Source organism: Lissotriton helveticus, chromosome 1_1, assembly GCF_964261635.1.
Source record: "Lissotriton helveticus chromosome 1_1, aLisHel1.1, whole genome shotgun sequence".
In the NCBI taxonomy this organism is placed as follows: domain Eukaryota; kingdom Metazoa; phylum Chordata; class Amphibia; order Caudata; family Salamandridae; genus Lissotriton; species Lissotriton helveticus.
Genome location: NC_136057.1, coordinates 1241355942 through 1241381364, shown reverse-complemented (window position 1 = coordinate 1241381364; position 25423 = coordinate 1241355942). Strand labels below are relative to the sequence as shown.

The following is a 25423-nucleotide window of genomic DNA, read 5'->3' as shown; positions in this document are numbered from 1 at the left end:
CCTCTGGTTCAGAAACTTGTGGTCGGGCCAGTCCCTGGACCCCGACCAGATGCAACAAATCTAAACTAGGCAGCAGATTGTTAAGAGAAAAGTTCTAAAAGAGACAAAAACGTCCCATGCTTCTCTATACATTGAAAGGTGCTGAAACAACTCTGAACTGCCATCAATACACGAGAAATAATTGTAAAAAGAGGCTTTGTTCTTACTCATACAGAATGATAATGATAGTGCAGACATTAGACTTCAACACAACAAATCGTATCCCATCAATGCGATCTACTAATGTATCACTAATGTATCCCTGCAGCTTCTTTCTGGCTCATGACCTTGTGTTTTGTCAATGCAGCTACACCCAGGATAACGTGCTGCATGGCTAAACAAGTATAAGTCCTATCAATAAGGTAAGCATTTCCTAAGGATACACGAAGAGAGTTTAAAGGATCGGTCGGTACATATATCCAAAGGTGGAGCCAGAGTCTCCTCCTTTTGGAACTAAGGCTGGTAGAGCGAGGGTAGCTTGTCCGGCTATCGAGCCACGTCAAAACCGACGCTATAATTTAGAGCTTCCTCTGCCAGTACTTGAAGTAGTTGGTTATCAACCTCAGATGGGTCGGAATCGCCATAAGGTACTCCACAGTTAGGTTGTTCTAGTGCTTGGTTTACCCCTTACACTAATTAGGACTACAACCACTGTGTAGATAGACATTTTATTTCTGGTCCTAATGAATTGTTAACTGATCGGTTTTGTGACATACTAAGCAGGAAACATGTTGACCTATTTGGACTAGCAACCACTGAACATCATGTCGGTAGCTTGCCATCTCTAGTTTTAAGGAAATAAATAGACCCACTGATTAAGTTCTACTTAATCTTCTTTAAAAAATTTCCTTACACACTTTACACACTCTATACACTCATCTACACTCACGGCCCTACACTCGCACTTCACATAAAGTCTTGGGAACAAAAGATCTCTGATAAAGGGCCCCTTAAAGGGTGCCCGTCGGGCATTGCAGTGCCGGTCTAACAAGAAGCCCTATGATGAAGCATGACACCGTGCTGGGTGTGTGAGTGCCCTAGTTCTAAAAGAAGGAGACTCAGCTCCAACCTTTGGATATATATACCGACCAATCCTCTAAATCTCTCTTCCTGTATCCTTAGGAACTGCATACCTTATTGATACAATTGATATGTTCTAGAGTCTTACGGTCCCAGTATGCTTCAAACAATTGACAGTCACACCACCCCTGACAAAACTACTGGCTGACCCAGAAATCCTGACCAACTACAGGCCCAAGTCAAACTGCCTATGCACAGAAGATTAGTATGAGCCATTAATGTTCAAATCGCCTGGTCCGTTACGGTATTCCACGGGGATCACACTTGCCCAATCTCGTTTTCAGCATTAGCATGTACTCCCCAATCTAGAAACAATATTTTTGACCTTGATACTATAAATCGAATTTCACTAATGTTTAATCAATCATACACAGGCTACCTTTATTTTATTGCTTTTATATATCTGCATCCATGCTAGTACGGGCTTCAATTCTTCCCCCAGGTCACTAGACACTTCATGTAGTAATTAAATGAATACATTCAGGGGACTTAAGGGGGGCGTCAAAGGTAAATTTGGAAGACACACTGACATGTTATCTAGTGATGGTTTCCAAACTGCGCCAGATTTCATGTGTTCCCTTTTAACTTTATCAATGTGACAATCCATATCTAATATGTACTGCAGTCTAGCATGCCATTACGTACGCACAGGTGGACCCCTTCTCTACCAACTACTCGTAATGGGCAAGTTTTCTGTGTACAAACACTGGCAAATTAAAGAGTGATCTGAGTGTAACACATCTGCATTTTCATGCAGTCTTAATCCCAGCAGCACCACCTCAGGGCCATCTGGTACAGGATAACCCTCAATTTCTCTAATCACGTATAATACCCCACCATATCCATATTGAATGTTCACTCTGATTACAAACCCTCAAGCAGCTAGGATTTGCATTTGGAAACATTGTGGATTTTAATAAGGGTATAACACCTCTACCAGTGACACATCAATTGTTTGTGCACCGGAGTGTTTCCTATGCACACAGAACTACATAAGATCTCCCACTCCCAGTCAGTAATTTACCTGTGTCACTTACACTGCTATTTGGTCTTGCATAACCTCGGATAAAGGAGATTAGAGCTAAAAAGAATCTTATACAATTCAGAACTAATGCCCTTAGAGGAGGTAGGAGTTGTTGAAGAGATCCTCAAAAGCGGGTTTGACTCTCCTGGTTGCCTCTATTATTACAGATGCATCACCTAGTGGCACAATATAGGCATTCAGATGTATCTAGTCTGAATTCAAGTTTACCTTGTTTGAAGGATTCAATCATTTCCTTCCTGAACATGTCTGATATGAATGTACCGCCGCTCTGCCTGCCTTTACCTAAAATGCATGGGTACAGCTCAGGTTGGACTGTACTGGAGTATACAGAGAAGAGAAAGATGTGAGTTCCCTTTTCTAGTGTGCGTTCTGTGGTAGGCATTAGAGAGCATAAGAACCTCCCCATTATTGGGCTTTCCATATGTGGCCGTATCTTGTTAATTTCAATTTTAGACTAGTAAATCATTTCTCTCGGGTGTGCCACTTGCAGCATGTGTTGAAATCTGCCAACACGACTCCTTTCTGCCACTTCTCACATCACAAAAGGTTTGCTGGGGCTCTAGGTTTAGAGCCCTTCCATATAAAGTGCGAGACAGCTTGTTGGAGAATACCTAAGAGATGGACATCTACTTTAACCGACAGGGCTTGAAAGAAGCACATACCCTTTAGAAGCACTTTCATTTGTATGAAGTCTCTCCTATCCAACCAGCAAACAAATAAAGATGACCATCTTCCAAGATCTCTGTGAATTTCAGCAAAGAGAGGGGGCTAGTGAACTCTCAGAAGAGCAGCTACATTCGGTGTGATTTTGATCATGAAGCATTGCATATAGATGGAAACACAGTGGAAAGGATATCGATCCTTTAGGCAGGACACAGGTTCCTCAGGCAGGGCAAGGTTCACTAGTTCAGATTTTTCATGATAATTTTGTGTCCTGACAGGATCTAAAACAAATAAAATTGACTAATCAGAGCCAAAAGGGATATGCTAGGGTCAATCAGAGTCTTCTCAGCAAACAGTGTTAGTTTGTGGGTATTTGGTTGTAAGATACACCCCATATAATGTGAGGCTGTTATATATGGCAAGCAGATGGCTCAATACTCTAAACAAATACGATTGAAGGCAAGGGGAAGCCTGGTCTCATTCTCTTTTGTGGTTTTATCAGTCCCGCTATTAGGCCAATCAGGAGGATTCTATTCGATTGTTGGCAATCACAATTTTAAGGAAGGCAGGCTTCACATTTATTCTTTCTAGTACCATTTCTAAGAATGTTCAGTCCGCACATTCAAACGTCTTCTCTGCATCTAAAGACACCAAAACAGATGGTATCTTCTTTTTTTTGTATTTTTTTACCAGGTGAACACCCAACCAGTCTGGATTAATTACTTCGGCATGAGGTGTTCAAGCCTAGTTATAAAGACTTTTAATATATAAAAATAGAGTTCTATTAATTTAGGAATTCGCTGTGTGGAAAAGGTCTTATAAAAATTGACTGTTGCCGTCTGATTCACAGACTTTATTGGTTTTAAGGGCATGAGCACTCAAAGTACCTTTTTAGTTGCAAATGTGACAGATGTATGACTTTTGATCTTCAATATCACGGGCCTCCTCTGAGTAAAAAGTTTTCTTAAATGTGTGTGTAGGGTCTATCTTTTTTTTGCCAGTTAAATACTCTTGTTGGTAAGAAGTTCCTGGACATAGGCCCTCTCCATTTTCTCTCCCAGGGTCTGTACCTACTTTGCTACCTACCCTGTAGGATTGTTTGGGAGGGCTAGGTCTGCTTTTTAGTATAATGGTTCTCACTTGTCCCTTGGTTATTGCTATCTTTCTTAAGAGATACATGGATGGACAGAGACACCCTTTATTGACATACTACTCCATAATACCAGGCCTCAATTTCTCTCTTATATATTGGGTCCAGCAGAAGAATAGGGTTTAAGCACGGTCTCCCTCTACTTACTGACCTAAGGCTCATATTTAGGTTAATAACCTTTGGTGTGTGGGTGGACACTGAGATTATTCCGGCCCTTGCCAAATGGGCTGAAGGTAGCAAAGTCTTTCTGGGGAAGACAGCCAATCCTTGAGTAAGATCAATGTACTTGAGAAAACAGAAAATATCTTTCATGCTCAATGTGCTCCTGTCAAATATCTTTTTGGCCTTTAGAGAATGTTTAAGTTTCTTAGAGAAAGCATTAGTTTGGTTTCCCCCTGCATTTGATTTATCCACAATTGCCATCCAACACTAAGTTGGAATGCCTGTTGGGAAGATATAACTTTCTGCATAATTAGACTGGTTCCATATGATGTCAAGGAGAAAGGCATTTTGTTCTGCATTGGAGGAGTAGACATTTGTCAGTTTTTGCCACAAGTTCTCACTGAGGCCCTTATCCTTAGAAACCTTCCAACTCTATCTTTTTGCTATCCTTTTTGATGAAATGGAGATCTTTATGTATAAAGGTAGGAATGCTATTATTTTATGATTTTACTGAGGATGAATGTGCAAAAGGGTATTATTGCCTATGTCTTGTTCTCACCTGTTCTTTTCAAGTCAATGTGTCTAATGAAGGCATATCATTTCAGGTTATTGATCAAGAAAGTATTCCCACATTGCCAGACGTTTGGTTGGCGAGTTAAGACCTTTCAAAGAAACAATCTTAACCACATTATTTTTTCTGTAGTAGGCTTTTATGAGATGGCCCCTGGGAAAGCAATGGCCTTCTCCTTCACCCTTTACCAGGAAAGCTGACATCTCCCATAAGAATTTGGACCCCCCCTGATTAATTATCCCAAATTTAAAACATTCCTCAACACTAACACACCAATATAAAAGTGATAAAATAAATGAAAATCATGATAGGAAACAGAAGTAGGAGAGACCCTTCCCTTGTGGAGTCATCAAGGAATTTATTTGGTGCAGTACTTTGCTTAATTTGACACCCTAGGCCCTGCCTAACCCATGTTATTAATCCCCCAGATGGACGGCCCCTGTTTTTTTTTGTAGCCGGAATATAAAAGTTAAGGTAACCATCACGGAAAGCAGGTTCTAGGAGCCAGGTCTCCTGGAATAGGCATATGTCAAATTTTTCAATAAAATCTATCCACTCAGGCAAGACTAGCTTTGAACCCAACCCCGCCAAATTCCATGAGATTATCAAAATACTTCCTTTGTCCTTAACTATACCTCCTACACAGTCTGTCCCTGATACGGGTTCGCACCCACCCACATCATTTTCAGCACCCAAATCGCTGACCATCCCCTGGTCCACCCTATATAAGAAATCATAGCTATCATCTATAATGGCGGGACAAACAGGGGGCGGTTGGATCTCTATTTCCCTAGATGTGTGTGTTACACTCTCTGGTCTAGGTGGTGGGTGTACACTAAGTTCTGTCACCAATGGGATCTTATTATAGCTAAACAGTGCAATGTCCTCACTCCCATTCCCCCCCCCCCTTCAATAACTTACTTCCCCTAGTTTCAACTAGCTGGGGATAGGCTTGAACGTTAGACTCTGATCCGGGCGGGGATGACTGTAAATCGCAGTCTTCCAGCCCCGAGAGTATGTCAAACCCATTATAGGTACTAACCCCACCCATGGTGGCTACCCGGTTGCCTGAACCTCTTGAAAATAGGTTACTTGAGCTGTGTTGTGGTGGAGGATGATAGAAGGAGGTAAGGGGCAGAGAGTAAATTGAATGTCCCGGACTTACATCGTGCCAGTTACAGATGTGTTCAACTGCCTTCCTGTCCCTAAAGTTAATGATTATACAATCAGCCTCTATGGACTTGCGTAGGGGACCCACCCAATCCACACGTCTAGCAAACAAAATTTCTGATGAGACAAATGGAGGCAGGGGGCGATTGGCATTAAGCCAATGAATACACTTATTCTTCAATTCCCGATACTCTTCCCTCTTATCCTGTCTTAATGGCGGGACCCCTGCTTGTATCACAACATAGGGAATAGATTCCGGGGGGAGATCAATGCGGGGCAACCTTTTCATAGTTTGCATGCTAGATGCCTCTCCCCTTGGCTGTGAGGTAAGTGGGCCTTCACTTACAACAGCCCTCCTCCCGCCCCCACCATCATTTGCTGGATTACTTGCTACAACGTTAACATCAACATTAGTTCCTGTGCTCAGAGACGATGGTAAGGGCACCTGCGGGACAACGGCAGCGTTCGCAGTGTCCATAGATGATACACAACAGTTGTTAGTGGTCTTATCCTGCGGTTCACAATTGCCGGGGCATTTGTAACTGGATGTAGTCCGAGCCTGTTACGATGCATATGCTAGTTCTAAACAAACCAGTCTGCTCTCAATGGTATCTAGCCTGTCATAGATCGGAAGGCATGTTTTATAAAAAATGGCTTGCAACCTGGTCCAGAAATCCTTTCCCATTTCCATCGGGGCCTCATCAATTGGAGTCGGGGGCAAGGTTGTTATATCACTTGCAGTACAATCAGATCTGGTCGCAGGTTCTCTGGAGGGGTGACATTATCAGAGTCTTTGTTAATTTTCCTGGACTTTGAATGTTTCCCTTTGCCAGCCGCTACCCCACGTTTTCTCTTAGTGCTTTGATTCTTCCCCTTACCCTCGCTTTGCTGAATAGGATGTCCCTGCTTGGCATGGGTTGCGGACCGAGTCGTAATACACTGTACCACTTCTCCTTCAAGCCTGGTACTGCGTTGTTTCGATGTTACTCTGTCAGTGAAATTGGCTTCATCAGACTCAGGCAAGCAGCGATCAGGCCCATCGTGCCCTAGCATACAGTCGATGCCTCACCTACTACAGTGCTTCCTTGGTTAAACTCCACACTAGGGGGATGCAATGGCGATCGTACTTGTGCCAGAGGTCCCAGGGAAGAGCGTTTTTCCGATATAGGATCTCAATAGATAGTCTTTTTTCCGCCATAACAATTTCCTTTTCAACAATATTGGTAGCTCTTTTCAGGAACTGGTCAAGAGTTCCCACTATGGAATTACTCTTTAATGATTTTCTACCTTTCCCTCCTGACGGTGATGCCATTATTTGAATCACAGTAATTTTCCTTATTTTGTATTAATATTAGTAGCAAACCCTATCGTTGAATCTCAAGGGATGGTAGTGAAGATACGAATGGTATAATGTGAATTTAGACTGTCACTGACCTTTAATATGGTGAATGAAAGGGATTAGTCCCGTCCCAGCCTCAAACGGTCTCTAACGGGCTACAACGGGCCCGCCCTTGGCCCGGGCTTCGCCCCACGCGCGTCTCGCGACGCGGGTCTGGGCGCTGTTTCAATGCCTCCTGGCGCTGCTGGTACGTCTGTGGAGCACGAAATGTAGTCCCGGGGCGACGGCGCGAGTCGTGGCGTCCGGTGACTCCTGGTGATGGCTGCAAAGTGCTTGGGATCTCGCTGCTGCTTGCAGGTAAGCCGATATGTCTCCCCCGCTCCTGCCGGTCTGGGCGCTGTTTCAATGCCTGCTGGCGCTGCTGGTATGTCTGTGGAGCGTGCCGCCGCTGAGCCTGCCGGGAAATGTAGTCCCGGGGCGGTTGCACGAGTCGTGGCGTCCGGTGACTCCTGGCTATGGCGGCAAAGTGCTTGGGCTCTCGCTGCTGCTTACAGGTAAGCCAATATGTCTCCCCCGCTCCTGCCGGTCTGGGCGCTGTTTCAATGCCTCCTGGCGCTGCTGGTACGTCTGTGGAGCGCGCCGTCGCTGCGCTGAGCCTGCTGGGAAAAGTAGTCCCGGGGCAGCGGCACGAGTCGTGGCCTCCGGTGACTCCTGGCGATGGCGGCAAAGTGCTTGGGCTCTCGCTGCTGCTTGCAGGTAAGCTGATATGTCTCCAGAGACAGTTTTATGCGGGAACACCACTCAAAGATCCTAGAGCCTATGCAAATTACTTAAGAAACAAAAATAGTGCACTAAGTCTGTGGTACAGCTCACCCTCTGAGATCAATTCCCAATTTGCAAAAGCTTAAACAAGTCAAAAGGCTAAAGAATATTTCCATTGCGACTACGATCAGTAAACACTAGTTGCAACCATAGAACTGTTTAAAAGGCTCGACCTAAAAATAAAAGTATGCTGCTTTACAGTCGTTACATCAGCCTGCAGGGCAAGTGAGCCCCAAGTGCCACGTGGAGGTGCCCCACACACAGTCTTCCATAACTTTTCTCGCAACTCCTTGTTTTTACTTTATAAATACATTAATAACTTTGTCTGCAAAGCATCTGGGAGTTTTTTGATGCTACTATGGTAGACCACACTCATTCAAGCACTTCTGAATATTTTAATCAGTACAACCCTGTTATAAATAAAGATGGCACACTGGATTTTGGTATGCATGGTGCAGTCAAAGCAAATGCTAGGAAATTCAAAAGTCTTGTAAAACAAACAATTGCAGCTTATTTACAGCTTACATGCCTGTCGACTAAAAGTTCAGTTCTTTGTCATGGTGGTCACTTTAGGGATGGGAAAGTGTAGAGGCATCCAACTCAAGTCAGTGTTCAACTTAGATGGACCACTATCATTTTTACTAAAAAGTTCTTTAACCTAGCCTACAAATACCTGATGAGACTCATTGTTGGTGAACATCATATTGACCTGACTTATACTTCTGAAGCCTACTGCTTCAAATTGTGTCAAACCAGCTTGAATCATAGGCACACAATGGTTCAAACTTGCTCTCTCCAGTTTGAGTCCTCATGAATCTATCTGTTCGATCAGCCTTGAATTTGCTTGAGTTCGAAGCTCTGTAATGATTCCTGCTCTCCTTTTTTTACATGTTGTTAAATTTGCATGCATAATATGAAGAGTGGAAAGGGGGGAAAGGACAGAGTTAATATGGAGTAGAGATTAGTTTGTCTCTATTTTAACATCTCCTTAATCCATTAATATTGGAGCAAAGGTCAAATATTTGACAAACATTTTCAGTTGAATTTCAGGTCGAACAATTTGCTGGAGGTTTGGTTTTGGCTGCAACAGCAGGCAAGCTTCAATCCACATTTTGTTCTGACAGGGAGAAGCACGCAATGAGCCCTAGGCTAGAACAAAATGCTTCCACCTTCCTTCTCTCCCCTCCCCTACATCGTCTCACTCCCTCTACACTCCACCCACAAGCACACTCATAAATGACCGTAAATGTATGAGGTAAAACCTCATGGAATGATGAATTCTATGTGGTTTAACATTTAGAAAAATCGACCCCACAGTAATTCCCCATTCCTGGAGGTCTACTCATAATTGCCCGGTAGTAGGGTGTTTTATCAGTTTAGAAGGGTAAAATCGCAGGCTATTTTACCGTCGCCCCAGTACCGGGAAACTCAGAATCAGGGCCTATGTTATTTTGCTTATGTGCACATGATCTACATAGACATATTTGTTTAAAAAACGACTTGAGTTCAATTCATGCTACCTTTTTAATGTATAAGTACAGGGCTGTCAGGCTCATCAACGTCATATTTCTGTGCGTGGACACATTAAAAGAGCATTCTACTTGACCAGAAGATGTGTAAATGTTTTGGATCATGGCTATGTAGAGAAAGATCTGTCTGAATTTGTTTGGCAAAATATTGATGTGGTGCTAAAACCTACATTTTATTTAAAGCCTTTTCCCACATACTTGCAAAAGCTGTGCTACAAAAAAAAAATTCCCTGTCCAAATGCTCTTCTTAAATGTTAAACATTCTGCAAATGTACCACAAGTGATTACCGAAACAAATAAATTGAACTATGAAAATGTATCTAAAACAGGAGTGATAAACATTATTTTATTTTCATATTTAGATCATAAACAGTGTTTGGTGAATACATAAAAAGATTTAAAACCATTATTATTGGTTTCATTACTATACATGTCTCTTCGTCCTCTATAATAGCCAGCATTTTCCATGGGTTGATCTGAGAAGTTATTTTCTGTCTCTATAAGACTACTTGACCCCCACAACCTATGTTTGACACCAAAATGAAGTATATAGTTCTCATGGTTCCAGAAATATTATATCATTATCTACCATTTTTTTTTTTAAATGTTACCCAGAAAATTTTGGCTCGGATCAGTAATGTCTACCCAAGCTTAATTACATCTCTGATGATTGTTTTATAGAGGTATATCAAGGCGCTGGATTATAATTAGGCAACTTGCTATGTGTGACCCTCCGCGGTTGGTTATGAAAACAGGGATGGTGGCCTGCAGGGGACAGCAGACCCTCAACGCAATGTTTACGTTCCCAAACAGAAAACGTGTTTTTAAAACAAATTGTGCTCCTTTGAAGTGGCAGGTGCTACTTTACAAACAAAACGTTTCCCTTCTGAGAAGACATCTGGGAGTGCTTGCTGGGGCCCTGTTGACCTTTGCCTGTTTCCTGGGAGTCACAGAGGGACATTTTAACCTCGGCAAAGCCCAACTGGGCAGTCGTTGGTGTTCTATAAACGCTCAATCCATATGTTTCTGTGTTATATATTGTGGTAACTAATTATTTATGTATAAGAAGCTCTCATCAACATTCTTATAGAATTCCATTTCATACAGAAGTCACTGAATATGACAGGGTTTTTGTGAATACATAAGCTTACCTCCCATGACCAGCAATCAGGTCTAAGTCATCAAATGGATGTAGGTACTTCATGCCCTGTTCTTTGACATATTGATCCACTGCTTCTTTTAAGCATTCAGGTGGCAGAATTTCTACATCCACACCATAACTCTACAAGGACAACATACATTACTGTTCAGGTTCGTTTCCAACATCCACCAATTACATTTTTTCTCTGAAGCTGGAAAAACCAAGCTCCTAGGAAATCCAAGAGAAAGTAAATGTTCACGTGGTAAAAACTGTTTAAAATATTCATTTTGTGAACATAAAGTGGTGCATGAAGCCAAATAAGGCAATCTGGCGAACAATATGACAGCATACTGCCGCATCTCCATTGTTTGGAAGGATACAGACAATACAATAGACACGCCTTCAAGAGATTTGTTGCATTTTTAAGTGTTATTATATACATCCTCCGCTTATCATCCATTTCTGCTTTGTTTTCACTGCTCTCCTGAAATGTGTACAACATTGGCAGAGCTTGATCCTTCCGTTTGTTAATGGCTAGACTGGATGTAAAACCTAATTCAATTATTCAGTCCCTGGGCAGAAGCAGAAGTCATAGTAACCAACCAAGTTACTTGAAATACATTCAGCTCTGAACTCTTCTCTAAGAAGGTCATGCAGATTCCTTCTTATTCCCTAAGGCACAAGAGTGGAAGATTGTGATGCAGGTGTGTGGGTGCACGATTCAAAAGGGATTAGTGAACATGTTTCTGATGGTACATCGTGAGTGAACCATGCTGCAAAAGGAGTGGGAGAGATGGAGTCAAAAAGCAATACCGCTTGTGGTGTACATTTCTCTCTTGTGGGGTTCACTAGCGGTTAATGTTCTCTGTTTCCTTTTTGCACACATAAGTTACATTGCTACTAATGGAATCTGTGATTTAACATTTAAACGCACACAACCAACCCTCCATCTACCCTACCTGTTTTAACAGGTGCGTTAGTTTTCTCTTTTTACTGGAGTAGTTCATATGTATTCACCTCCTGAGCTTTGTCACCATAAATTGGCAGGAATAGATTATAGCACTGTGATCTGTTAAATACAGACACAACTGCACACTGAACACATTGGGCCTAATTACAATTGGACCATTATATTGTGAAGCCTGCACAAACAGATGCTTGAGCAGGGATTGCAATTTTAAGTGGTGTGGGGGATATTGAAGCCTTCATTAAATTTCATTATTTTAAATCTGACCAAATTCAACAGGGCAAAAAGGGCAGGTATTATCCTGGACATACAAACTTAGTGTGTTATTCCCCTAAAGGTCAGAATAGGCCAGGCTTCTCCAACAAGTAGCTTGTGAGCTACTGGTAGCTCTCCAGCAACCTGTAAGTAGCTCTCCTGTGAGCAGCCCAACCTACTAATTAGAAGCTTTTGCTTTGCTGAACTAATATATACAAAGTAAAATCAAGAGTTTTTATTCAAGACAAAAATGTGTGTATTTTCAGAACCTCTAAGTTCATGCTTGAAGAAATATGGCTCAATTTCTAAAATATTTTCAAAGCTGATATTTAAGTGATAAATCATGTAGCACTGAGAAGCAATATTATTATTACTATAACCTTGGTGCAAGGGGCATTGGTTTAAGTATTATCCCTGTAAAGGCATTTGAAACTGACAAAACCTTTTCACACTCCCAGTGGCCACTAATGTAGTCTTAATTGGTGTGGCCACTAATACAACACTAATAACATTAGTAGCTCTTCAAAATGTTCATTCAACATAAGTAGCTCCTGTTACAGAAAAGATTGGAGACCCCTAACCAGTGAAGTAGCTAATTTGGAATTTGGTTTCGACCTGCTAGAAAAAGCATAGAGCCAGGCACAGCATTTACTATATTATGAGAAAATGATAAATCTTACGGAAATTACGTCAGCTCTTGAAGCTGGGGCTGTATTTGCCATCAAGACTCTTCCATTGTGTCCATACCAGTTTATCGCATATGCAAAGGAGCGCCCATAGTTTCCAGCAGACATTGTGATAAACGGTCCCGCCTGTGCACGAGCAAACTGACAGGCCACTCCTCTGATCTTAAAAGAACCTGTCAGTAAATAAAGAAAAGAACGTAAGTTTGTTATTCTGAAAATATTTACTAAGTATAATTTCCTTATCCAAAATATACTGTGTTATGTGTTTTGGTCACCCTTCAACGGATTGAAGATAGCTTTAAAATATTATTTAAAAATGCTGATTAGTAAAAAAAATTGTTAACAAATGAAATGCTTATAATATAAAAATAAAAACATAGCAATGGTGAGAGAAACAATTAACTGCACCCAATGAAAGCTGGGCATATTTTTCCAAGTGGCCTTTCTCCAATGGTTTAATGGGAGCTTTATAGTACAATGGGTAGGGGAAAAATGTAGGCAAAATGAAGTACAAGAAAACGCAGAGGTCATTTTTTCGAGTGTCCGTTTTTAAAATGTGAATTTGGACAGGAATATACTGAGGATTGTTTTTTGGCAGGTTAGAAAGTCAAAGTCGCACAAACATTGATTGAGGTGAGGTAAATGAAGCCTAGGTTTCGATGAAAACTGTGTCTGAGATTTACACAGACTTTGCGTTGGATTTGTGTTACTTTTTTTAAACAGAACCGACACAAAGCGGTGGGTTGGGATTTACAATCCAATACAAATCACTATTTGCATTGGGTTGCAACGAAACATAAACAAACACAGCAAAATGTGTTGGCTTGCATTTCTTTGCGTCAATTAGGTGTTCTATGGATGGTGGATTCAATTAGGTGTTCTATTGATGGTGAATGGGCGTTCACATGTAACCACCGATGGGTTTTGATGCACGTCGATATCTACGAAGAATTGTAGACAGGGACTTGCACCCTGAGGCATGCGTTTTTTCCTCTTTGCATGTGTGCTCCATTGTACAGCACACAGTCATGGAGGAAAATGCCTTAAAGCATAGTTTTGGTACAGGACGTGAACCCTACCTGCACAAAAACGATGTTGACCACAATGTCAAAAGTGCGCCACCACAGTTTGCAAGCAAAACAGTGACACATTTTACTAGATATGGAGCTGTTATGCTTTCTCCCGTTCACACAATTCGCTGCACAACTTTTTTGTAAATTTGGCCCTAGTTTTACCTCTACTGGATGTTGTAGTTTACCACTTTTCTTCAGTCTTCAGCTAGTCATTCGAGCTGAAAAAATATGACCATGAAATCAGTCAAATCCGGAATATCTGGAAGGCCTGGGCATAGAAGGATGGAGACAGGGCAACTTAGCAAAGTTTCACAAGTACTTAGTTCTTTACCATGGATTGCAAAAGCAGACAAGTGGACATCAGTGTAAGATACAGAGGAAGGAACAACAGCACCTAGAACCGTTTCCAATCGACAGCTAAAGACATGAAGGGCCAAGGAGGCCTGGAGGAAGTCAGATACTGTCCATGTTCGCAAACCAGGAAAGGGGAAGGCTGGCATACCAGCTCAATCAGTCAGATATGACCAGGGTTAATGGCTGGTAATAGGAGTTTTGTCACACTACCTGTAGCAATTTTCTGCTTAAATGTATGCAAATGTATCCCATATAAAATAGCTTTGAAATTTAGCATGGACACAGCATTCTTGGACTTTCGTTGGACAACTCTGCTTTTTTTGCTATTCCTATATGGCAGAAGTCGCCTTCAGGTGTATAACAACAGTGCCACTGGCGTAACCTAGGGCATCGCCGCCTGCATGTGTCATGGAACCATCATGGAACTACCTTCAGCATACACAATGGTACTCCTGAGGCACATGAATGCAGCAGATTTCAACATATTTACATGACAGCACTATTCCCTCGCATAAGTGTAATAGTGCCTTCATTTTCTTGGAACTGCAGTCTGACAAAGAAAAAACAACCTACTGTACTCTCGGTTTTGTGCGCAAAGGTCACGCCATTGATGGGGTTACCAGAATCCTTTGTAATGTGTTTCTCATTGATTCTCCAAAACCTGTTAAGTTTCGATTAATGTATTTGCAAACTTTTGCTTGAAAAGTACACTGTAGAAAAGTGGAGCTTTTTGTGGTGTGGAGGTTAGGCCTCATCATGTAAAACTATCACGATACAGATGGTCCTTGGATTCACTCTAATAAATCCTTAGCTCAGTCGTAGTGGAGTGGCAAAGAGCAGTCAGGCTTTACTAGAGGTTCATGTTTTAAGTATTTCAGAACACCAACATGGATGATAGGTAATCAACATGACTTGGAGGGCCCAATGGTGACTGATTCTTCAGATCTGGTCTCAGAAAAAGGATTATTATTCAAAATATGGTATTCAACCAAGACGGCACAGTTTCCTCATTGCCTCCATACCATCTTCCAATAGGAACACTGTGGATTTTAAAATCAAATTATCCAATCGTGTGTGTGTCAGGTTTGCAGCAATTCAAAAAGGCAGGAGAGCTGAAACACATCTTGCTGAATAATGTTTCAATGCAGAACGTGCCCGTGTGTTCCTCTTAATCTTTTCTGTCACAGGGGGATCTTTGTTAAATGCATAGCGTGAGTCCAACCTTCATGCACGGAGAACCCACCCATTAAGTGTTCGGAGGTTGTAAGGATGGACTTTATGTATGTGTGTGTTTGTGTATATATATATATATATATATAAGTAAATCGAAGTTTTGTCCCCTGATGCTCAAAGACAATGTTGATATTTTCCATGATCGGGTTACAACACAACTAAAGGAGCTACAGATCAGAACAGCTAATTCGATCAAACGCTATACATACAGAGACAAAGAATACCACACCTTAATTAAAAAGTTGAGAGAGAACAGGAATTTGGTGATCAGACAATCTGATAAAGGGGGTAATGTGGTGCTGTGGCCACGGAAAATGTACTTAGAGGAAGCCCACAAACAACTGAATGACAAGGATTGTTACAGACGTATTTCCACACAGGATGCTATCAACACAAGAAATACAGTCTATTTGAATTTGTCTGCGTGGAGGAGCAAGGGCCTGGTCACGATGGAGGAATATAAATTCCTGAAAAAGGATTATCCTGTGATGCCTGTCATCTATTTCATCCCGAAAGTACACAAGAATTTGATTCAACCCCCTGGCAGGCCCATTATATCAGCATGCAATAGCCTGTTAGAGAATATGAGTAGGTACATTGATTTTTTCTTACAGGACTTTGTGAGAAACCTACCTTCTTTCATTTTGGACACCAGTGATCTGTTGAGAAAACTTCAAGATTTTGTATGGAACGCCAATTATGTTTTGGTATCCATGGATGTAACTTCTTTGTATACAAGCATAATCCACGCAGATGGTTTGAAGGCCATACAACATTTCCTTGATAAGAGAGATATTGGTTTTCAGGAACACTCCAAAATGATATTTGACATGATTACGATCTGCCTTGAGAATAACATATTCTTGTTCGCTAACCAACTTTTTTTGCAGACCCGGGGAGTGGCAATGGGGGCCTGCTTCTCTCCCAGTTACGCCTGTCTACATATGGGCTACTGGGAGGAGCAGGTCCTAATGAAACAACATGCCGCTACCATGAATGCTAAGGTTAAACTTTGGTTGAGATATATAGACGACCTATTATTTGTGTGGGATGGTGCTGAAGATGAGGTTGTTGAGTTTATAGAAGTATTAAATGCCAACAATTCTAATATTCATTTTACTAGCACCCTCAGTAGATCGTCTGTTGTCTTTCTAGATGTGGAGGTCTTTGTACATGCAGACAAGTTACAGACTAAACTCCATCGTAAGCCGACGGCAGGGAATACACTGCTGCATGCAGATAGTCAGCATCCTGCCCATTTGATTCGCAGCATCCCGTATGGGGAGATGCTGCGAATTCGGAGGATTTGCAGCAGTGACAATGATTGCTGGATGGCACAATCCCTGTGTAAGGCGCGATTTATGGAACAAGGCTATAGATCAGAAGTTATAGATAATGCTGTCGTGAGGGCAAACAAGATTGATAGAACTACACTCCTGGGCTCAGGAAGTGTTCGACCAGAAATTCCAACTAGGGCGGGCGAGGAAACAAGACTAATTATGACATACAATAGCCAACATAAAAGTATTCATAAAATAGTCAAGGACAATTGGTTCCTAGTCTCCAGTGACCCCATCATTGGTCCCCTCATTGGTAAACAACCTAGCATTACCTATCGTAAGGCCCGGGCCATGCAGGATAGTCTTGTGTCTAGTAGCCCCGAGGTAGCAGTACCGTCATGGCTTGGTGGAAGCAAAGGATTTTTGAGGTGTTCTATATGCAAAGCATGCAAACAAGGTATAAGCAAAACAGAGGTTACTACTCCTCTTTCTCCCATTCCTATCAAAATCAAACAGAAACTAAACTGCAAATCTGAGTTTGCAGTTTACGTCCTGGAATGCCCATGCGGGTTAAGGTATGTGGGAAGTACCCGACCGCAAGCGCATAAGCGAATATTACAACATCTGCGAGCAATCACCCATGCAGATGTGACATATCCTGTAGCCAGGCACTTTGATAGCAATCATGGAAGGAATGCTTCCTTACTCAAGTACTTTGTGATAGATTGTGTTCCTCCCCAGAGGAGAGGTGGTGATAGGGAGTCTCTCTTGCGAAAATTGGAGACTCGCTACATTATACTGTTAGACACTAAGGCACCGCAAGGTCTTAACATTGGGGAGGATTGCCACACTTATCTATAAGTACTATTGCATTTACCTCATGCTATTCAATCGTTGCAATGCATTGCTTCCTTTGTTCACACCGTGTACCTGTACTGGCTGTTTTAATCTTTACTATTTGATATGTGACTCATGAAATTCTATTTTAATATGAAAATATGTCCCTGTAACTCTCCATGACCATTTTAATTCACTAGCAATTTGATATTGTTATCACAACTTTGGGAGCACTTTATATTGCCATCACTATGTGTATACAAACATCTAATTTTTGCACATGTACATCAATTACAACTGGCCCTTAAAACTAGTAGCCCACTTGGGCGTGATTTGAAGCAATTAGGAGCTCATGACAACGTAGTCTTAATTTGCAATATGATTTATACAGAGTTTGGCAGTTTTATTGGTTATATTATATTTTATTGTATATAACTATTTAAGTGGCTTTTAACTTTTATAATATTTTAAAAAGTTGGATGTAGCCGTTGCCATGTTGGCTCTATCAATTATATATCTAGTGGTTAAAGATAGCACAGTTTGGTTAAATAATTAATTTTTTATATACCCAGCATGCTGTGACTATTATTGATTTGTAAATATGTGCAATTCTGACATTTATGTCGAAATATGGAAAATGTAACAACATGGAAACTTCAATAGTATGTTTTCTATTCCTATCACATGTGATGGCACTGCTTGCACTTTAAAAGGGTGATCAGCCCTCTTGACGCTTGTCATGTGATCAAGGCTATCTTTAGCCGAAACGCGTCATGGCGGACTGGTGCTGGGCTAAATTTCAATAAAAACATTTGCACCTTCTCTGGGTCTCGCTGTTCCTGTTTGCTGCCTGACAGTCTTGCTGTTTTGTTCATTGCGTAGCAGGAGCTTCACGTACCTCATATATATATATATATATATATATATATATATATATATATATATATATACACACACATACAGACACACACATATAATTTTACTAACAATGAATGCTATTGGCCAATATCAGACCTAAAAAGGTGCTATGTTGCGTTGGTCATTTCATTTTGCACATATGCGCACCATTCATGCGTGCGACTACAAAATGACAAGTAACTTTTTTTTATTTTCTGAGTTGGAGTGGTAAATAAAAAATACTGTGTGCATGTTTTTATTTTTTGATGCACAGGAGCAGGAAACACCACGGATGGCTGGGGTGGGGGAAGCAACATGGAAGGCAGGGGTAGAAAGGAGAAGTAAAGGGTGCACATGGGCAAAAAGGCAACTGGGAAGTACATGAGGGCGAGAGCAACATGCAGGGAGACAGGGAGAAGCACATGGGTGACAGAGAGCAACTCAGAATGCAGGGGGAGAGATATAAAAGAGACAGCTGGAAAACACAAGCACGCCCATGGAGTTCTTAACCTGGTAGAAAAAAGTAGTGTTTGAAAGGTAAGCGTTGGAAGCATAGTAGCAGGCTAATAAAAAGAGATGGTAAAGAGGCTCTGCTCCAAGGAAAGGGACAAGCAGGAGCACATTTTCCTTTAGGGTTTGGGGCTGCGCCCCCCTGAAATTATTTCCTTCACATTCCTGTACAAATACTAAATAGACCAATTTATTTCAAAATACAATGGTATCTCTAAAAGAAATCAATGTATTTCAGTCTGGGCTGTGTGTCTCAGGCTGCCTGCCCGCCTCGCTTTGAATCAGGAGACAGAAGCCAGGCAGTAAATCAACTTTCTGAACTGGGACACACGACGCACGGCTTGCTGTTCTAAAGCCCTTCATAATGAATCATTGCCATTGTAGTCTATGGCAGTATTCTCTAAAGGCCAGTGACATTGTCAGCGTCATGGATGTTGGGTGTTTGAGTCTCCCTCCCTGTGTGAGAGCAGCCATCCATCATTCACAGTCATAGATCCCTCTCTGTCCCATTTGTCACATGTAGGAGTGGATTCAAGCACCGTGCCAATGTGTTTTGGTTTTGGTGCTTGTCCTTGGTAACGGTAAGTGTTTTAATGCTAATCTCCTATTATGTATGCTGGATTGATTTCGAACAATGAGTGTTAAAAACGTTAAGGCAATGCATGTAAGCATTTGAGTTACTCTCTTATTTCAAGTTTTACTTAATCTTGCCTCCCTATGGAGTTAGCTATTTAATCATGTTGTGTTACTTTCTGATTTTTTTTCCATGCATACTTTGAATTGTGCAGGTGTCAATGAGCTCTAACGCTGACCCTGAAGCCAAAGCAAAGTGCCTGTAAGTGGGTTGGCCTCTCTGCAGACCACATAGAACAATGGTCATGTATTCCAGTTGTAATTGCCATTTTGTTGAAATGTGTGTGAAGGGGATGCACAGATGGCAAAATATTTACAGGCAAAGGCAAAAGTAAAATAAATTGCTTAAATGTGAGTGAGTCCACTGTGTGTTGGACATGGTGAAGGAGAAGCAAGGAAGTATATTCGGGGAGGAGTGAAAAGAGGGCGCTGAAGAGAAAAGGAGAGGTGGTTGAAGATGTGCAGCTCTTTAAAAAAAAAAGGAGGATCCAGTTTGGTCCCAACGTTTGTACATTAAGCGTGCCCGCGTCACTCACTATATTAAAGACATACCAAACTTTTATGCCCTACCACTTTAAAATATCACCAGCCGCCACTGGATCAAGCACAAGATTCACATGCAGGGTCGCAAATAAGAAGTAGGCATATGAGAAACATAGGAAAGCCAACAAATGGTAAGCAACGGGTGGCCTCCAAGCCCGCTGGATGTTCTTGCTAAGCCAACAAAATGTCTCATAATAGAAACCGCATGTGCGGTCTAGTAAGCAAGACCTAAAAATGGGTGGGGTGGCAGGAGGGACTTGGAACCATAGTTTTAGGAAGAAGCTTGAAGTTTCTTTGCCGTGATTAACTATGGGATAAAAGGACTGAAAAGGTATTACTTCATTGCTCTACTCGCTCGCTCATTTATCAAACCATCTCTCAGTAGCTCACAAGGCCTAAGATAAGAGCATCAAAAATCACATCCTAGATATACAAATATACGAGCCGAGATTGGTTAGGATCAGCAGCCAGTAATTTACTTACCTGTATTCTGCATGTTTTCAAGCTTTAAAAACAAGTTGCATTCAGTTTCCAACGTCAATGTTGTTTCTTTTATGTTGATCAGTGGGGTTCTGACAACTTGCAAGGGGCTCTCTCTGACTCGTTGCCTCGCCTCTTCCAACATTTCCTTGGAAAGAAGTTCTTTATGATCTGATGCTGAACTTCTGAAAAAAGAAGAAGTTTAACGGTTGGGAAGTTAACTTTAAAATCATGCATGGTACATAAATAAGAAAAAGTCAAAGATTTTGACAGCACTGTGTGCATCATGGTACGATGATGTGTACGCTCCATGATCAGCAGTACCTTGAAGGCAAGATGAAGTTAGGTCATGCTCCTGGGAGGACATTGATGTAAACCATTTATATTCTATTGTTACTCTATGATCTTATTTAATCTCTATGCTCTCTCCTCATACATTCCAGAATGCCTACCTGACACTGACTCGACAGCTGTTCTACATGAGTCAGTTAGGAGTTTTGTCAGCAGGCGTTGGGTTGCTTGCCGCTGTCCTCTTAAATAAATTAACTATACATACTTCAGAAGTGTCAGCAGTTTACTTTAAACAATTTGGCGACGATTACCGGCTGACCAGACTTGGAAACTGCTTTTCTTGAGGACAAATGACCCGTTCATCGCTCCATCGCGTGAAGAGTTGTTACAGCGAGCTGAACCCTTCGCAAGGGGAACCGATATAATGAAGATTGTTTCCCTCCTGAAATCCGGGGAGTGAAATCTAGATCGGTAAAATCAGGATCGGTTTCATGCCCGATGACATCATCTTTAACTGTGAGTAGAGCGCGCTGCATAGTTATTGTGAAAGTATCCTAGCAACGCTCGGCGAAGAAAACATTCCAAACCTGGTTGTGAAAACTTCACTATCTGAAGAGCAGCTATCCCAGAATTCAGAAGCGCGTAGAGTCTCCGAGTTGCCTCTCGTTGGTCGCAGAGCGTATTACGTGCGTTCCAAGCCTCACGCACTGACACGAACAGCCATTTTGATAAAAAAAATCGTTTATTAACAAAGAAGCTGCCGCGCAAGGACAACGCGTGATTCCTTCAGTTTAATAGTGACATAAGCCTAAATGTGCACAGCAGAATTGTTTCTAATTACAAGCGTGTCCTATTAACAAGGGAAATCGTTATATTGGACTCTGAGTGAGTTACTTCATCTACCAGCAGGTATGCACTGGTAGTATTTTTCTTTGGCGAACTCAATTTAAGTTACATTATAAAAGAAGTTATTGCATTTGTTTACAATTTCATTGGAGAAAAGTTTGTCAAAATTTTTAGACCTTCATTTTATTAGCATATTTACAATTTTGGGGTTAGTCTTACTTGGTAATTGACACCTTTAACACTCATGGCTCAACAAGTGAATGTTACCCTCCCTCCACCATTCTTGAATGAAACAGGAAATCCACCTATATCGTGGGAGGATTGGTTTATCATCTTTGACAACTACTCAGAAGCTCTTGATGGACAAGAGTTTTCAGGAAAACGCAAAAAAGCAATACTACTTAGTACATTTGGAAAAAAAGGTCAGCGAGTTTTCAGATTTCTACCTCTGGCTTTGCAGGCAAATGGTCAACCTATGCCTGATGAATATAAAGAGGCCATTTGTAGACTTGAAGTGCGCTTCTCGAAAGAAGAAACCCTTGTAATGAACTGTTACAAATTCTATACACATAGTCAGAAAAATGAGGAATCAATATATATGATTTCATTGCTCATCTAAGAGAATTATCTGTCAAATGTAAATTTGGAGCTCTGAATGATGAACTCATTAGAGATCAACTAATAGTACAATGCAATAACAAAAAAATTCTGGAAAGACTATGGGCAGCAAAGAATCCTTCTCTAAAAGTGGCTACTGAGCTAGCAAAAGTAATAGAGGAATCTGAAAGCTGTATGAAGGCCATAGATACACAAAAGAAAAGCAACTCACAGCAAGATGTTTCAGAAGTGTCCAATAAGGGCTGTAGTGGAGAAAGTGAGCAATACTTGGAGGAGTCTGTTGCCGTTGTGAAGAAAAATTTTAAACCAATTATGAGGAAAAACCATTCAACTAACAAGTTTTACTCACGGTGTGAAAGTAATAATCATACTTCGGAAGCTAGATTTAGTTTTGCCTCTAACAAGGAGTGTCCCAAATGTGGCAGACGAAGATATTTTTAAAAAATGTGTAAGACTAAAAGCAGACAGAAAATTGCGGTTGTTGAAGACTACACTCATGAGAGTAGACAGACTTTTAGTGGTTGATGACATTGACGTAGTTGGAGAAGAGGATAGAAGACAAAACAGACCAAAAGCTATTTTTAAAATTGATGAATGTGAAGTATCCCTCATGGTCGACACATGGTCGAGTTATACAATTATTCCTCAATCACTTTTCAATAGTCTCTGGAGTTGTAAAGTATTAGGTAATAGTGACATTTCACCAAGAGGATTCCAGGGTGAAACCTTTGACATTGTGGGTTACTTTAAATCAAATATTGTTTTTGAAAATAGATCCACTTTTGGTAAAGTATATGTCTCCCAATACTAGGTTGGGTTAATCAATATGACTTGCATATTATCATCAACCCAAGAGCACCTACTCAAGTCATGGTTATTGGGGATCATTCTATTGATATATTGAGAGAATTCAAATCTGTATTCAATGATGAACTAGGTGAACTTAAAGGTTATTCACATTTCACCCAGTTAAAAAAATAGCTTGCCAATTCAACACAAATTAAGAAGGATGCCACTCTCAATTAGAGATGAAGTAAAATCCTTGTTAGATGAAATGCTAGAGTGGTGTAATAGAACCGGTTGTGGCGTCCTCATGGGTGTCTAAAGAAATCGGACAGAAAATTGAGATTTTGTGTTGATTTATAATCTCTTAACAAGTGTGTTGTTGATAATACTTTCCCTTTACCAAACATTGGAGAATTGGTATCCACTCTGCAGGGGCAAAGTTTTTTTCAAAATGAGACCTAAAGAGTGCGCATCACCAAATTAGACTCCATGAAAGCTCTAAACCTCTCACTGCATTCACAACAACAGAAGGCATCTATCAATGTACATGTCTTCCGTTTGGTTTAATTTCAGCAGCCAGCGTGTTTCAACGCATGGTGACTGAGATTTTTAAGGGTCTACAGAAAGTAGTATTCTTCCAGGACGATATTTTGGTTTTTGGGGATTCTATAGCTGATCACAATCAAGTACTTAAAGATGTTCTGCACAGAATTTTGGATGCTGGTTTTACTTCACGTAGAGAGAAGTGTTCTTTTCTTGTGCAGCATATAGAGTATCTTGGTCATGAAATATCAGCGTTAGGAGTCAAACCAAAGAAAGATCTACTGGAGGCTATACATTCTGCCCCGTGTCCAACTGACAAGGACCAACTTAGGTCATTCATGGGACTAATAAAATACTACTCGAAATTTGTAAAAAGAAATTCTGAAAAGACCGTACATTTAAGATCCTTACTTAAAAAAGGAAGCAAGTTTGTGTGGCGTCTGATCAAAATTCAGGTTTCATTCAAATCAAAAAAAGAGATCTGTGAAGCCAATGTTCTTGCTCCTTTTGACACTAAACGTGCCTCAATTTTGATCGTTGATGCCAGTGCAACTGGGTTAGGGGCTGTTCTTCTGCAAAAGCCTACTGATGGGGAGCGTGCAATTGCCTTTGCTTCACGTACCTTTACTTTGTCCGAACAGAATTATTCTGTCATTGAAAAGGAAGCACTGGCAGCTGCTTGGGGTGCACAGTATTTCCGCACATACTTGTGGGGCACACAATTTCACCTCAAAACAGACCACAAACCTTTAGTTCGCATTCTGTCCCCTGGGGGTGCGATTAAGGGGTCACCAAGGTAAGCAAGGTTTGCAGCAAAACTTCAGGAGTATCATTACGAAATTTCACATATTCAGGGCTGGCGTAACTTTCAAGCTGACTGTCTATCTAGACTTTTGATAAAAGATAGAGACCTTAGTGAAGATTCTCTTTATTTGGAAAGTAAAGATGAAAGTATCGCTTGGATTCATGATGTGTTTTAAGTTGAAGGATCCTTCTCACATGATGAGTGGGGTAAGGCCATGCAAAATGATCACATATTACAAGAATTTATACGTATGGTCAAACTAGGTCCAATACAGGAAAGTTGTTTACATGTATCTGCTCGCCCTTTCTTAAAGGTGCTTCAGGAATTATCAACCTGTGGTGATAACATCCTTATGCGTGACGATAAGTTCATTCCCCCTTCTGAGCTGAACACTAAATTAATAAAAATTGCCCATGAAGGACATCTTGGACAAACCCTAACCCAACACAGGTTAAAAGCCAATTTTTGGTGGCCTGGTATAGATTCTCAGGTGTCTTCGTGGATTGAAAAGTGTCCAACATGCAAGGAAGGGGAGAAAAGTCTTAAAGTCGCTGTTTGTTCATCTATGGGCAAATTGGTATCTCCTGATATTCCTTGGCATACTATTTGTCTAGATTTTATTGGGCCAATGGAAGAACTACCCTCTTCTCAGCGTTTTGCCATTGTATCTATTGATGTGTTTACCAAATGGTAAAGTGTGGATTTCGTAAAAGACATCACCACTGAAAACACCATAACATTTTTAAAATCTCTTTTTCAAGAAGAGGGATATCCTAATAGTATTACCGATAATAGTACGCAACTTATGTCACACAACATGTGTTCATTTCTATCTTGTTGTGGCATCTCACCATCATCGTACTTCCCTTTACTATCCACAGGGAAATGGCTTATGTGACAGAGTAATAGACTTGTTAAAGGTACAATTCAATTATCTCACTCAAAAGGGGTTTTAGCCTTTGATCTTGTTCAAGAGATGATCTGTGCATATCGCACAACTACTCATGGTTCTAAAGATAAGTCACCTTTTGAATTCATGCATGGCAGACTACCAGGTACAAAACTCATTCCTTCG

General features: G+C 41.1%; 1 protein-coding gene across 1 annotated transcript in view; it reads right to left on the bottom strand.

The window, feature by feature from the left end:
- Window positions 1–25423, bottom strand: part of LOC144822379 (L-threonine dehydratase catabolic TdcB-like) — a 189853-nt gene that overhangs the window by 152686 nt on the left and 11744 nt on the right. The window contains exons 2-4 of the mRNA XM_078679827.1: window positions 20463–20644; window positions 12614–12792; window positions 10722–10852 (exon numbers count right to left, since the gene is read on the bottom strand). Of these exons, the coding sequence (XP_078535953.1) occupies window positions 10722–10852; window positions 12614–12792; window positions 20463–20644 (492 nt within the window). The remainder of the gene's footprint in view (window positions 1–10721; window positions 10853–12613; window positions 12793–20462; window positions 20645–25423) is intronic.